Source organism: Palaemon carinicauda, chromosome 24, assembly GCF_036898095.1.
Source record: "Palaemon carinicauda isolate YSFRI2023 chromosome 24, ASM3689809v2, whole genome shotgun sequence".
Taxonomy (NCBI): domain Eukaryota; kingdom Metazoa; phylum Arthropoda; class Malacostraca; order Decapoda; family Palaemonidae; genus Palaemon; species Palaemon carinicauda.
In genome coordinates this window covers 3,140,032-3,155,395 of record NC_090748.1, presented here as the reverse complement: position 1 = coordinate 3,155,395, position 15,364 = coordinate 3,140,032, and the positions used below count along the sequence as shown (strand labels likewise).

The 15,364-nt window shown below is 42.0% G+C and overlaps 1 protein-coding gene across 3 annotated transcripts in view; it reads left to right on the top strand.

Annotated features, from left to right (window-relative positions):
- The first annotated feature begins 7,661 nt into the window (after positions 1-7,661).
- LOC137618040 (histone-lysine N-methyltransferase SMYD3-like) overlaps positions 7,662-15,364 on the top strand; it is a 58,463-nt gene continuing 50,760 nt past the window's right edge. For 2 of the 3 annotated variants that reach the window (XM_068347963.1, XM_068347961.1), the window contains exons 1-2: positions 7,662-8,013; positions 10,837-10,949. In XM_068347963.1, coding sequence (XP_068204064.1) covers positions 7,972-8,013; positions 10,837-10,949 — 155 coding nt within the window. In that variant the 5' untranslated portion in view covers positions 7,662-7,971. The remainder of the gene's footprint in view (positions 8,014-10,836; positions 10,950-15,364) is intronic. The other variant, XM_068347962.1, reaches the window with a different exon arrangement.

Here is a 15,364-nt window from a genome sequence, read left to right as displayed (position 1 = left end):
TTTCTTTTGACCTTATTAAGATAAAAGACCTTGCACCTTTCTCTTTTCCAAGTAGGCCTAAATAAGTTGATACTTGTCCAACTTTGCCCTCACCTTTATACCTTCACATAGGCCCATTTCATTTTGAATATCATTTATTCTTGATTTTAATTGATTAACAATATCAAGATTACAATGATTTAACATAGGTTTCCCCAATTCTCGTTTATATTGATAATTTAGAAAATTTAACACACCGTATTTTTCCTTATCCACCTGTTTTGAGCATTTAATGAAGAAATTCTTAAGTTCATTTTTTTTGCAAATATCCACCAATGAATCATACTGTCAAAGTTATTTTTTTTTTGCTCTGAATAAATTTCCAACATAGGCCTACACCCAAATTATTTGCAATTATATCACTATCAATTATACTACAATTCAATTTCCAATATCCTTACCCTATTGTTACAATATTTTCTAATTTCAACAATAATTTTACAACACAATGATTTGACCAACTCAAAGGAATTGTTTGAATGTTAGAAACATTATCTTGGGATTCTTTCACATCAAACCTGTCCAGTCTGGAACCATTATTCACAATGAACCAAGCATCTTTCAATTTTAAACTATTCTTGAGATTCAAAAGTGATTTTGACAACAGTTCATTATCTGGATTCGAAGAGTGTCTCATGCTTGTAATGCCATTCCAGTCCCCTCCCATTATTATATTGTGAGGACATCGTCTTACCCGTCGTGTTTCCTCCCCCTGGACTCTTTTCTGTATACTGTAACTTTGTTATTTGTTCTACGCAGTGGATTTTTGTATCATGATGTTGCACTCTTTGAGAGCTTCATTTTAATATATAATACTTTATATTTCCTTAGGCTACCGCCTTAGTATTTGTTATGAATAAAAACACAATAATTTTGGCGGTTGGAAATGTTTTCCTCCCGGGCTACTTTTCCGTCCGCACACCGTACTTTCTTTTACTTTTACAGGTTTATTTCTCGCCCTCCATCAGACACTAAAGGTCTGTTCAGGCGGGCCTTGGTGTGTGAAAAAAAAAAAATTTTCCAGTTAATATTTTGCTCTGTATCGTTATCAGTTATTTCGCTAGCATTTGTATTCAGGCTTAATAGTTTTCAGGTCACTATTATAACACTTTCTAAAAAGATAAGTCTTCAGGTTTTTCTTGAAAGCTGCCACATTATTGTTATTCTTGACATCGAGTGGAAGGTCGTTAAAGAGTCTCGGTGCAGCATAACTGAACGTTCTTCCTCCTATTGCATGATTCACACTAATTTCTAATAGTCTATCTGGGTCATCAGCATGTCTAACTCTTACAGCGGCGCTGGTAGCTTCAGGGTAGGGGACCAAGCAATCACGAAGATATTTAGGCTTATCACTTGTAAGTGCTTTGTGAGTCAACAAGCAAATTTTGAATTCAATTCTAGCCTTAACAGGTAACCAATGTAGATCGATCAATGCAGGAGTTATTCTCTCCCTTAGTTTAATGCCTTTTATCAGTCTAGCCGCCCGGTTTTGCACATTTTGAAGCTTTCTTAGTAGTGTATTGGGCAATTTGTAGTACAGAGAATTGCAATAATCAAGCCTTGATATTACATGACTCATCACTAAAATTTTTGTACTGCCCTCTGTTAAATATTTTCTAATAAACGCTATGTTTCTCAGGTGATAGTTACACACTTTCACTGTGTTCACAATTTGGTCCCTCATTGACAAATTACAATCTATCAGTACACCCAAATTTTTCACAACAGGCACAATCCCAACATCAGCATCACCAATTTTTATACTTTGAATTAACTGGTAATTCTTCAAAGCCACCTTTGTGCCAAAAAACATACATTCTGTTTTATCATCATTTAATTTGAGCTTTTTCCTCTGCATCCATGTTTTTATTTCAGTCATTATCTCATCAATTTTCTTCTCTGTATCTTGTGTTGTTGAAATTGAGAGGTAAAACTGAGTATCATCTGCATATAGTTTAAAGCCCACTTTTTGTTTTTTCAAGATGTGTGATAGCTCGATAGTATATATGTTAAACAAGATAGGGCCCAGAACACTACCCTGTGGTACACCCTTCATAAGAATTCTCTCATTGGATCGGTTTCCAGAAACTTCTACAATAGTCTTCCTGTTCACTAAGTAACTTTGCAAAAATTTCAGTGTTTCCTCAGTCACTCCAATAGACTTTAAGTCGTCAAGTAAGTACTCGTGCACAACAGTGTCAAAAGCAGCACTAAGATCGAACATAATCAAAATTCCACACTTTCCCTCATCAAGAAGACCTATCATATCATTCATTATTGAGCATAAGGTAGTTTCTGTAGAGTGATTAGCTCTGTAGGCCGATTGATTTTCCGGGAATACCTCTAACTCATCAATATGCGCCCATAATTGCTCACTTATGACTTTTTTCAATAAGCTTTGACATGTAGGATAAATTTGAAAGTTCAGTAATTTCACCCTATTCACGTTGCAAATTCATTTATACAAATATAATTCATTCTCATTCAAATTACATTCTTTTACGGGCTGTCCAGCGGCAAGAGCCCGTGTCTTACATAAGGTAAGGCAATCTATACACACACATTCAGTAAATTGTCAGCAGTGTTGCCAGGTATGGGGATTTATCCCTAGATTTGGGTGTCTGATGGGGATATTCAGTTCAAATTTCTATGAAGAAACAAAGACAAGTAAACCTTTATATTGTTGCAATTAGTTTGCTTCCGCTTATATGACGTATATTGAGTAATTTCTTTATTAGTAAAGCCTACGTGATCAAGACAGAAGAGAATATATTTGTGGAAATGGGGATTTTTAGGTTGTTTTGGAGATTTTATATCATGAGTTTAGGGGATTTTTATACTAACCCATCTGGCAACACTGATTGTCAGTCTCTCTCCACTCGTCTTGTTGTCTTCACAATATTTCCTTATGTTATTTCTTAAGCAATATAAAATGTCACTACTAAACAATTGTTCTCTCTCGGGTTTTTTATCTTTACCTGAAGGAGCATATACATTCAAAATTTGAAACTCAACAGTTGACACTTCACATATAGCACTTATTACTAAACTATGAACATCAATTTCTGAATTCAAAACGTCCTCATTAGATTTAAGATTTTGAGAGTAATTTATCAGAATCTTACAATAGTTTGCTAAATATTCGAATTTACTTTTAACTTTGATATTTTGCTCCTGAATAAAAATTATATCAAGTTTATGCAAGAACATAAAATTAATTAACTTCATTTGCTTATTTACTTTATTTAACCCATTTATATGAATTGTGGCAGAAAAAAGAAAAGAAAATAATAATCCGCTGGGCAGGAGAGGACGTGGTAGACCAAGAGAAACGTGGCTGATGACAAACTGGAGGGAGGCTGGGTCTGAGAATTGGGTTGCTCAGAGAAATGGTACAGGGTAAGAAATATATGGCGGGGATTCGTTGAGGCCCCATGCATCTCGTGGGTGCCACAGGATCAAGAGATAAAATTTCAATTAATGAAGATTGTTTGGACCACACTAAGTTCCTCTGGTCTAAAATTTCAACCCTGCAGGAAATAGTTTAAATATTTAAAGGCCCCTCATGAATGACAGAGGCAATGGAATGATATTGCTCTGGCAAGCAGGACAGTGGCCTAGAAACTGATCATTTATACATATGATCAGCGTCCAAGCCCCCTCTCCACCCAAGTTAGGACCAGGGAGGGCCAGGCCATGGGTTTCGATGACTCAGCAGATACACATATAGGCTCCCTCAAACCCCCATCCTTAGCTCACAGGGATGGTAAGGTTGCAGACACTAAAGAAACTAATGAGTCTGCAGGGGACTCGAACACCAGTCTGGTGGTCAGCAGCTTTTTAAGTGGATATGTTTGGAACAACATAGAGACATTTTCTGTTACGTGATCTTACACATACTCATGACAATGCCGGACAATTGTTTGATGAATATCCAATTATAGACTAAACTCTTAACTTTATTTCTGCAATTTCTCTCACTTCGCCCTGAAGTGAAGTGAGAGCACTACTATCAAGTAAGATCGCATACCAAAACAGCACCAGGTTCTTGTATAAATGTTTTCAAAATGACAGTACTGTACTATGACTATGTATTTCTCCGCGTCATAGTGTAGCCAGATAGTCATCTAGGGTGACACTATAACGTGGCAGATGAAATCAAGATGGCTTATGATAAATAGGAAAGATTTGTATGTTTCATAACTCTCTCTCTCTCTCTCTCTCTCTCTCTCTCTCTCTCTCTCTCTCTCTCTCTCTCTCTCTCTCTCTCTCTCTCTCTCTCTCTCTCTCTCTCTCTCTCTCAACTATGTTGCAGCCAGAGCTATGACGTAAATCCCAGATTAAAAAGTGATGAAAATTCAAGAATGCAAGTTGCCAGCGATCTGTCAACCAACCCTCTAAGAATATAGACTCATAATGATTCATCTGCTAAACCTTAGATATATCAGGGTACCACTTGCACATTTTTTATCATCACCAAGATAATGATTTTTTGAGTTACTGATAATTTTACGAAAATTTGGATAACAGATGGAAAATGTTAATTAGGGCGTGTAATTATTCGAAGAGGCTAAATACTTCTGTATTAAATGCATTAGGCACACACACACGCGCGCGCGCATATATATATATATATATATATATATATATATATATATATATATATATATATAGATATATATATATATATATATATATATATATATATATATATATCTATATATATATATATATACATATATATATATATATATATATATATATATATATATATATATATATATATATATATATTTTTATATATATATATATATATATATATATATAATTTATATATATATATATAATTTATATATATACAGTATATATATATATATATATATATATATATATATATATATATATATATATATATATATATATATATATATATATATATATATATATATATAGAGAGAGAGAGAGAGAGAGAGAGAGAGAGAGAGAGAGAGAGAGAGAGAGAGAGAGAGAGAGAGAGAGAGAGAGAGAGAGAGAGAGTATTTAATTTATATAAGAAACATGAGCACCATGAATGCCATTATACTTCGTCATCATGGATTTTTTTTAATGATAGTAACTCACTTTTAGTGTGAGATATAGGCCTAATGATATATCATCTGAATGACAGAAGGTCTACAGTATAATGTTAGTTTCCATCAGCGTGTCTGTCTAAATTCGACTCTGAATTTTACACGGGAAATGTAATAAGAATTTATATAAGTTACCGTAAATTATTTATTTGCGCTATCAGAATATAATTCGAGAAAAATAAATTAGTTGTTAAAGATGTAGCTAGTGGTATTTTGTTTGAAATGTAAAGCTAATTATAATTATAAAAATTAATATTGTATCATCTTACTAAATTCCAATGCGTGTTTGTAAACTCTTTTTCTTTAATTATTTCCTATTACAGTACAGTATAAGGAATCTACTGGTTTTCAACCACCATGATGTTTGACTTTAACTATGAGATGTTTGATGTGGAATAGAATATACAATTCTCTCTCTCTCTCTCTCTCTCTCTCTCTCTCTCTCTCTCTCTCTCTCTCTCTCTCTCTCTCTCTCTCGTGTGGCACACGGCCAAAATACTCTGGCACTTAACCGATGACAATATTCTACTTTATAGTTATCATTTTTTATTAGCCCTTATAACTTTAATCCAAGAGTTTTTAACACACTCTTATTAAGTTTGAGTTCCAAAATGCTACATTTGGTACTGTAGAAATACAGGTTACCTTTTCTCTGGCTATTTAGCGAAAAAAAAAATGATTTTTGTTTTCGATGTGCAATAAAATCCCATTTCAAAAAGTGGAATAAGTACCCCTACTTGTTCTATGAATAAAGATTCTTCAACAAATAACTGATTAGGATCTGCTATATAATTTCATCAAACATTGATAAATGGACACATGACTGTTTGATTATAACTGATTTTTTATCGCTCTTCTGAATAATAGGACGATAATAAAAAGAGAAAAAATTAGTCTTTTGATTCATTATTATTATTATTATTATCATTATTATTATTATTATTATTATTATTAGCTAATCTACACCCCTAGTTGGAAAAGCAGGATGCTATAAACAGAATGGACCCAACAGAGAAAAATAGCCCAGAGAGGAAAGGAAATAAGAAAATAAATAAACCACAAGGAGGTTAATGAACATTAGAATAAAATATATTAAGAGCAGTAATAACATTAAAATAAACCTTTCATATATAAACTATAAAAAAATAAAAAAAGCAAGAGGAAGAGAAATAAGATAGAATAGTGCGCCCGAATGTACCCTTAAGCAAGAGAACATATGGTACAGAGGCTGTGGCACTACCCAAGACAAGAGAACAATGGGTTTTAGTGTTCTTTAAGGCCTACCATGGGCAACCTAGTCTTCTTTATTATGTAATTTCTTTTGCCATTAACCTTTACAAAGCTCAGCTTTTTAATTTATATTTCCTTTTATGTTACTTTATTTTAATTTCATTTGCCATTTTACTTCTCTATTTCTTTTCCTCGACTTCTTGCTCTCTATAATTTCTTACCTCTTCAATTTCAATATTATTTTTTTTTGGCTTATCTCTAATACTCTTCCTCCAACATTTCCCACACTGTTCCCTCATTTGGTCTTTTACTTTAATAGCTCTTCGACTAACCGTTAATCATCTGATGTAATGATGTTATGAAAAACCACCACATTTGAATATTCCATTCGGTTTCAGCTATCAACACCCAATAGTTGTAATTGTTCAAACACATTCCTTTAACAACTAACTCTTTCGTTTATCCTCCCTTCGGATGGCAGTGAACTTCAAATTATTCATTATCCTCCCTTCACAACAAATCTTTTTTTTTTTTTTTTTTTTTTTTTTTTGCAAATAATGAATGCCAATTCCATTATCGTCACCATATTTCCTAAGTTCCATTTGGCTCATGCTAATACCATGATCTCCCTTTGCATGCTATGTTCCTTCACAGTTCCAATCTATTTCTAACCACCTTCTTAATCTTTATAACTTTTTCTTTATATTGAGTCTTTTTTCACTAACATCTCTCCTGTGGACTGGTGTTAAAAAGTGCATTTCTTCCAGATATACTGTGGCAGTTATTTAAGGTTATCTCCTTTTTATATTTGTTAATTTTGCAGTAACACAATGCCATCAGCATATACAGAATTATGGCCTCTATTCTTATGTTTCCCATAAGGACTATTGCCTTTCCACACAGAGTACAACTTTGTCTGTTACGGCAGAGCATAAATTTGGGTCAAACATTGTACCCTGTCTCCCAATTCCTTCATTACTAATTTCCTCTGGGCTATTAATTGTACCTTTCTCAATTAATTATACAATTTAACCAAATTCTTTAATGCAATCGAATCATTATACGGCGTTCTAAACCTATATACAATCCGAGATTGCTACGTAATTATCATAGTCAATTCTCATATTTTTTATCTAAAGTCCGGACAAAATGAAAGAAAAATTTGTAAATTTTCTTTCACATTATTCTTCTGATGAGCCAAAATTAACGTTTCCAGAAATGTTTGTTTATCTTCATCTTCTTCTTCTTCTTGTTTTGTTTTTGTTACCTTGCAATGACACCCGCGTACAAACTCAAATACGCGATCCCGTCTAAAACCTTCATTCACTTACGCACGTACATTAAGTTTTTAAACTTTATTTAGAAAAAAATCAGAGCTTTTAGATGTAAAAAATCATTGAAGGTGTCATAGTTGTCATTTATTTGGTGCAGCAAGAAATGAAGAGGAAGTAGGCGGACCACGGCACCTGGCAGTGACCACATCCCCTCTTGGCACATTGACAAGTATAAGGACCGATATGACGGAGGTGAGTTAGACACCCAGTTAGTATGTGGAAGACACCTGTAGGGCATCATGAAGGAGTACTTAAATTGCTACAGATTTAGAGCAAAAGAGGTGGGTTACTTGTTGGTTAATGTAGCCCTATTTCTCCAAATGGTAAAACTATAGAATAGTGCAATAAACTGTTTGTAGTAGATAAGACTATATTCATGTATTTTCTGGTGTTTTGAACGTTTTTCATAATGATTTCTGGCGGAAATCTATAGTTTTTCATTTGTATGGACACTACCATAACTGAAGAGCTATGGTATGTGCTAGGTATCATCATCCATTTCATTCGAAACGGTATTATTTTACTGTATTACAGGGTAATGTAACCAAGGAAAAAAACTACTTTTTCTTACAGAAAAAATTACGCCCTCTTCGAAAATGACACTTGTTTCCGTCAGTCGTCATCATATGAAAATAGACATCATAATGAAAAAAAATTTACCGTAATGAAAACCCAGTAATAATAATGAACCACCATAAAACTCTGGCCTATTGTTTGCCAAAACTTTCGTATGCATTGAAAGCATGTTTTTTCAATTCCGTTTTCTATGTGTCATTCGTAGCCGTGTTTATCGTACCACTTCAAATACCATTACTTAATGTAGTGTATTTACCTTTAAGTTGGTGCACTAAATTAACACTAATTATTTATTTGTTATTGTTCTACCATAGCTCGCTTTGCTAGCTGTTAAACATTATTTCATTGTTCCCTATGTCCTAGCAAGTGAAAGATTTTGTTGCTTCACGTGTTAGTTCCGTGGGCTAGTATTTTGGCATTATATTATTTATCTAATTTATCTCTTGGTTCAATTATCTAACCTGTTTGGATCCTCATCAACTTTGTATATTTTTTCGGGTGCATAACATGTGTTTTATCTCGTTGCAATTTCGTTGTTGTTGGCCTGAAAATCCTAGACGTTTTTGAAGCCTTGTCATAGGGAACTGATGCGCATACACTCTCCCCCTAATCTCCTGTGTCTTCTACCTCATCTGCCGCCGAGCCTTCATATGTAATGCCTGCTGCCCCGAAGAAGATGAAGAGGTCACCTAAGCACAGGAGGACTATTCGTCTATTCAGCCAGAGTCCCTCAAGACCTTAACTGATCTCTACCCCCATCCACATGGGAGAAGTGGAACTCTACCAAAATCAAACCCAACCCGTGAAAGTGTTTAGGTACACAGTACAGAAGCTCACTCTTATGCTATTAGTGGTCGGTCTAACACAAGACTGAGTGTACACATTGCTGGTTGAGAGATTGGGCGGTACCCTCTTTCCTCATTCTTCTCCTGAACATTTGTGTGACTCCTTGGTTTTGCCCTCGAAGACGGCTACCCCCGAAGAGGAATAATAACTTATCGTTCTCTTCACTAGGCTGAACAACGAGAGCTTCTTTTACTGCGAGGACGACAATGTGAACCTAAGAAATTTGGATTTCCATAGACATAGCTCCTGGTTCATTGGAGGAAAAAGTTCTGCTGTGGCTGAGTGTGCAGGGGAGGTGCACTACCTATCTTCTTTCCTTCAGTGTCTTCCCGAACCGGAAATGATTTAAAGACGTTGTTGAGCTGTCTCTTCAAGAGTCCCTGTGGTCTCTTCCTCCAGGAGAGTTCCATCATAGGCCTTCACCACCTCGTGAAAGACAAGTCTTCTGTGCAACTTTTAGGAAAAGAAAAAATATAAGGCATTATTAAAGAATAGGGGTATGTCACCAGTCATTCTCAAATAGAAGAAGATATCCTCTCCTTTGATCAAGAGTTTGTGTCCTAGATTCAGAATTTAGCCGAGCTTAACTCTTAAATTCAAGTGCTTCACCATCTCTTCTTTACAAACTGGGTTTAGGGTGACTCACTCCCCTATCCTGTGTAGACAGTATAATGCTTTCTATAGAACTTAGGTTTTCTTTGGAGCACCAGACTTTCCTAGTGCTGAAGGGGTAAAGAAGAACATTGATTATTCTGGCTTGTTAGCGATCACCATGCTGACCCAACGAAAGGACAGAAGGACCATCCCGGTTTGAGCGCACGAAGCCATGTATGTAGAATCTTTTAACCTTCAGGAAGAATATCTCTGTGGTGCAAGTCCTGAAGACAGGAGTGTTGAATGACAGAAAACCATTACTGCCCACTACTTATATGAAGTTTACCCATAGGTCCCAGGATAACCTTATTTTTGATTCTGCAGTATCTACTCAGCAAGTTGTGTGGGAAATCTAATTCCCTGACAGGTCAAGAAGTATCTCGTGTAAGATAGTGGTTGTGACGTAACTCTAGAAGGAGAGGTAAGAATATCTGTCAGTTCACCCCTTCTTTCTTCCCCTCAATTGGGGTGCAGCAGTCATTCCGTTATGTGCTGGACTGGACGCTAGATGCAGGTAAACCTCATGACTGACCAACTGTTTTATACAGATTGAAATTTTGTTTGTTCTTACGCAAATACAAACCTTCATCCTCAAATAGGAGTAGGATTTCGGCGAAGCTCATCGTGTAGCCACTTTGACCTCAATCACCGAGTCAAACAGACATGTGCTAGGTGTGCCAAACTTGGGTCTTTATTATTATTAATAAACATTACTTTAGGATAATCTATCCAACCCTGAATCTCCAAATACCTCCCAAATTTTAATCACACTGGCAACCCTGCTACCTCCTGTTCTTTCCTCCCGTTAGCAACACTGCTGGCTGAATCGGCTGTCCATCGTTTTGAAAATGAGTTGTTTCAGAGCACCTGGCCGGTTAACAGGCCTCGCACTCTGTTTGTATTTTTGAATTAACATTTTCGTTTTAGCCAAGAGAATATTCAGTCCCTATTTTAAAGGACTCAGGTTTGTGTATTTAGGAAAAATATGAATTACTTTTAAAGTTTATAATAGTGTATCTATTTTTCAGGCACTCGGACGTCGTAAAGTCTCAAAAGGTGACATAATACTCACGTCAGAGCCATTTGTGTATATGCTTACTACGTCTTACAAAGGACTTTACTGCGATAATTGTTTTAAGAGGTATCGTAATCTGCAGTACTGTATATATTTTATTATGTTTATACTCTACATAAAAGTTTTACAAGAAATATGTGACCTTCATGTTCATGATTATGTCCTCAGACAAAAATTTATGATCATCCAACAACACTTTCCAGTTGTTGAAGTCAACTTAATTTCTAAGAATCCTATCACAATTGGCTCGCTTTTTCATCTTATAGATTGATTGAGGCCTTTAATGTTCTCTGGTGTGGTTTATGGATATTTGTTCCGTAACCGAAATACAAACCACGCTACTTACATTGGGTTTACTTTCGGCGTAGCTGAAATTGACGAGCCAATAGATTTTAACGAGGGTTAACTACCCCCGCGCTAGTTAGCGGGGGTAGGGGAAGGGGTAGCTTGCTACCCCCCCCCCACACCGGTGATTTGCTTCACTTCACTTTTGGCTCAGACGATGTGCAGACGTGTCTGTCTATCGTCCTCGTTGTTGACAGCCCTAATCTTTTTTCTTTGCTTTTCCTCAGCTGTGTGTTTGGAAGTTGGCCTCGCCCTTTGGTATTCATCATGCGCAAGTGCCCTGGGATCACCGACCGCCCTTGCGGTACCTTCATGTCGGCGGTGGATACCGATCCTCACACCCTTTGCCCGCAGTGTCGAGGCCGACGGTGTGATAGGGAAAATACGTGCAGTGAGTGCAGGGAGTGGTCTGCCTCCCAGTGGGAGAGGTTTGCCCGCCGGCGTAAGAAGAAGCCCAAGAGAGACCGTTCTCCTTCTGGGGTTGCCCTGAAGGAGGAAGGCTCTAGGGACTCTTCTTCCGCCGCCCAAACCTCCTCCGAAGCTCCCACTTGTCCGGCCCCTGTTGAGAGGCCTCCGAGTGGTAGCGCAGACCCTTGTTCTGTTTCCCGAACTCGGGGTGCGGGAGAGGGCGTCGCCTCCCATAGCTGGGCGGCTCCCCCTCCTCCTCCGGGGGAGGATTTTGATAATGTTGATTCTGTGTCTAACGATGATCTTTTTCAGCTTTGGGCTTCCTTGGGGCTTAGGGCCTGCCCTCCAAGGAAGCCCTGTTTGACCTTATCCAGTTGGGGGCCGCTGTAAGCAGTCGCCGGTGATAGCAGAGGTAGATCCTCTGTCTATCGTCGACGTCGTGGTGGCAGAGGCTTCCGACGGGTCTGGTCAAACCTCTGCGGCTCCTGACGTTGCTGAAGGCTCTCCTCCCCCTTCCGAACATCCTTCGAAGGGGGAGGGGGGTCCCACGGTCTCTCCTGCGGCTAAGTCTCCCCCTCGGGGGAGCGCTTTGACTGAGACTCCTCTTCGGAGGACTGACGATCCCGATGACCTCCCTCGTGGCCGCCTTCGCCGTAAGGCTCGTCGTCCTCTTCGTCGCAGGGGCCTCCCGCCTCCCTATAAGGGTGTCAAGAGGCGCCTCTTCGAGTCTTCGCCTCCTCCGTCCTCTGATGAGGACCCTCCTCGCCGGGAGCAGACTGTAGCAGCCGCATCCTTAGACCTCTCCGGGGATCGTTCACGTTCCCCTACGCCTGGACCTTCCACCTCCTGCGAAGATGGCCAGCAGTCTTCTGATCTCGTCAGCCGACGGGCACCGGTCCCTTCGGGGCAAAGGGATGTCTCCCACGGTGTGGGGGCTTCCCTTGCGCATCAGGGTTCCCCTGCGTGCCCTCCTGCGCGTTCACGTGCAGTAGCGATTAAGCGCTCTCCATCTTTGAAGTCTCCTGACTCACCTCGCCAGCGCTCTCCTGTTCGTCAGCACTCTCCTGATCGCCAGCGCTCTCCTGTTCGCCAGTGATCTCCTGATGGTCAACGCCCCCCTGCTCGCCAGCGCTTTCCTGTGGACAACGTACATCCTCCTGTTCCTGTTACGCGCCCAGCGCGCCAACGGTCACCTGAGCGCACAAGATCTCCTGCTCGTCAGCGCGCACCTGCGCCTCCTGTTCCTGACACGCGCCCTGTGAGCCCACGCTCGCCCACGCGCCCTAGAACTCCGGTTCTGGACGCGGGCAAGGATTTAACTCCTCCTTGCCCTTGCGTTCCTGCTCGTCATCTTTCTCCTGCGCAGCAACGCACATGGTCTCCTGCGTGTACATCCAGAGTTCCTGCACGCCCACACGCCTTCTCTTCCTGAGCCCGTTCGCGAGCGTTCGCCTTTGCGCGTCGCCCCTCTTGCTCCTGCTCAGCCTTCTACGCGTCGTCCTCCTGCGCGCCAGCGATCACCAGCGCGTCAGTGATCACCAGCCCGTCAGCGATCTCCTATGCGTCAGCGTTCTCCGGCGCGTCAGCGCTCCCCTGAGTTCCGGCGATCTCCTGAACGCCCACGCGATCCATCGCCTGCGCGCAAGCGCTCTCCTACGCGTCAGCGCCAATCAGATCTTGACAGACATAGGTCTCCTGCGATCAACTCGCCTACACACGGTCGTTCGCCTGCGCGTTCTACGCGCCATCGCTCGCCAACGCGCTATCACGCTCCAACGCGCCATCACGCTCCAACGCGCCAGCGTTCGCCAACGCGCCAGCGTTCGCCAACGCGCCAGCGTTCGCCAACGCGCCAGCGTTCGCCAACGCGCCAGCGTTCGCCAACGCGCCAGCGTTCGCCGACGCGCCATCGTTCGCCGACGCGCCATCGTTCGCCGACGCGCCATCGCTCGCCCACGCGTCACAGGTCTCCAGGACACCATCATTCCCCTGCGCTGTACTTTTCTCCTGGCAGGTCCTCTGAAGGTTATGAAGCCGGCACTCGCCGATCTAGGACTAAAGCCAACGACGGCCTCGCCCCCACTGAAGAGAAGGAGAGGAGTGGACTTCGTGGTGACTTCTCCCAGGGAGAAGTTGGTTCCTAAGAGGTCCGCCAGGAAGTCTCCTTCCCCTTCGCAGTCGTTTTCTCCTTCTCCTGTAGACGAGGCCTTTCCGTCCTCAGGAGAGTCCAGCGAGGAGGCGGTCTCCCCCTCCACACCAAGGGGTGAGTCTCCTCCTCGTGGAGGGGAATCGTCTCGCGTGGAAGGTACCTTCCAGACTTCTTTGCTGGAGTCTTGTATCCCGCCCAGGAGGGAACCCAAGGACTCCAAAACGATTCCGAAGTTTTCTTCGCGTATTCGTCAGGAACCAGCCAGACCCCGGGAGAACGTCTACGTGTCTCCCCAGGAAGAGCTTCCGGGGACAGGAGACTTAGCTGCCAGTCCGCAGGGAGGAGAGCAGCATGAGTCTGAGCATGCCTTCTGACAGGTCTTGGGCCTGATGAGGCAGCTCAACAGGTTAAAGGACCCGGTGATCTCCCCTCGTGAAGGCAAGGACACAGTCCTGGATCAGGTCTATGGAACTGAGAAGCCCCCAAAGGCCAGCGCGGCTCTGCCCTGGTCTCAAGGGGTGAAGAGTGCCAGAGACAGGGTCAACGCTCAGCTCGCAGACCTCGCCTCCTCCAGTCGTTCCTCTGCCGGGAACAGACTCCTCCCACCTCCTCGTCTCCAGCAGAGGAGGTATTTTGAGATCATGGGGGAGTCTAGCCTCGCTCTTCCCCTCCACCATTCGGTGGAAGAGCTTACTAGGGGAGTTCCTCTTGAGAAGCTCTCCGCCCGGCAGGTGACGTTCTCGGCGTCGGAGATCCTGAGCCAGGAGAAGGTCGCGAAGTGTGCCATGCAGGCCACTTCGTGGCTGGATGTCTGGCTGGGTTCTCTGGGCATCCTATTGTGCTCCGAGGATCTGTTTAAGGAGAGCAATAGGAAGGCCCTAGAGACCTTCCTCCTCTCGGGCACTCGCTCCATCGAGTTCCTGGGACATCGGGTTACCAACCTGTGGGCCAACTCGGTGCTGAAGCGTCGTGATGCGGTGACCGAGAAGATCCACCCGAAGGTCCCCGCCGTGGACGTCTGCAGGCTCAGACACTCCTCCATCCTTGGGGGTAGTTTGTTTGAGCCCCAGGATATGGAATGCACAGCTGAGAGGTGGAGGAAGTCTAGTCAGGACTCACTCCTCCAAAGGGCCCTTGCATCTCGGCCCTACAAGCCTCCAGCTCCACAGCAACATCAGCAGCAGCCTCGCAGGACACCGAAGCAGGCGCCGGCAGCTAAGAAAGTGGTGTCTAAGCCCCAGCCCTTTCCTGCCAAGGACAAAAGGGGCGGTAAGTTCTCCAGGGGAGGCAAGACTCCTAGAGGGAGCGGCCGCGGCCGCAAACGCTAGGAGTGGCAGTCCCCCCGCGTGTCCACCTGTGGGGGGATGCCTTCAAAGTTGCGTGCACAGGTGGCAGCAACATGGGGCCGATTCTTGGACGGTCTCCATGATCGGCCAAGGTTATCGTGTCCCATTCACGACATCTCAACCTCCCCTGACAGCGAATCCAGTGTCGTTGAGCTCCTATGCCATGGGATCGGCAAAGGGGCTAGCCCTTCGGGCAGAGGTCGAGACCATGCTCAAGAAGGATGCTCTCCAGG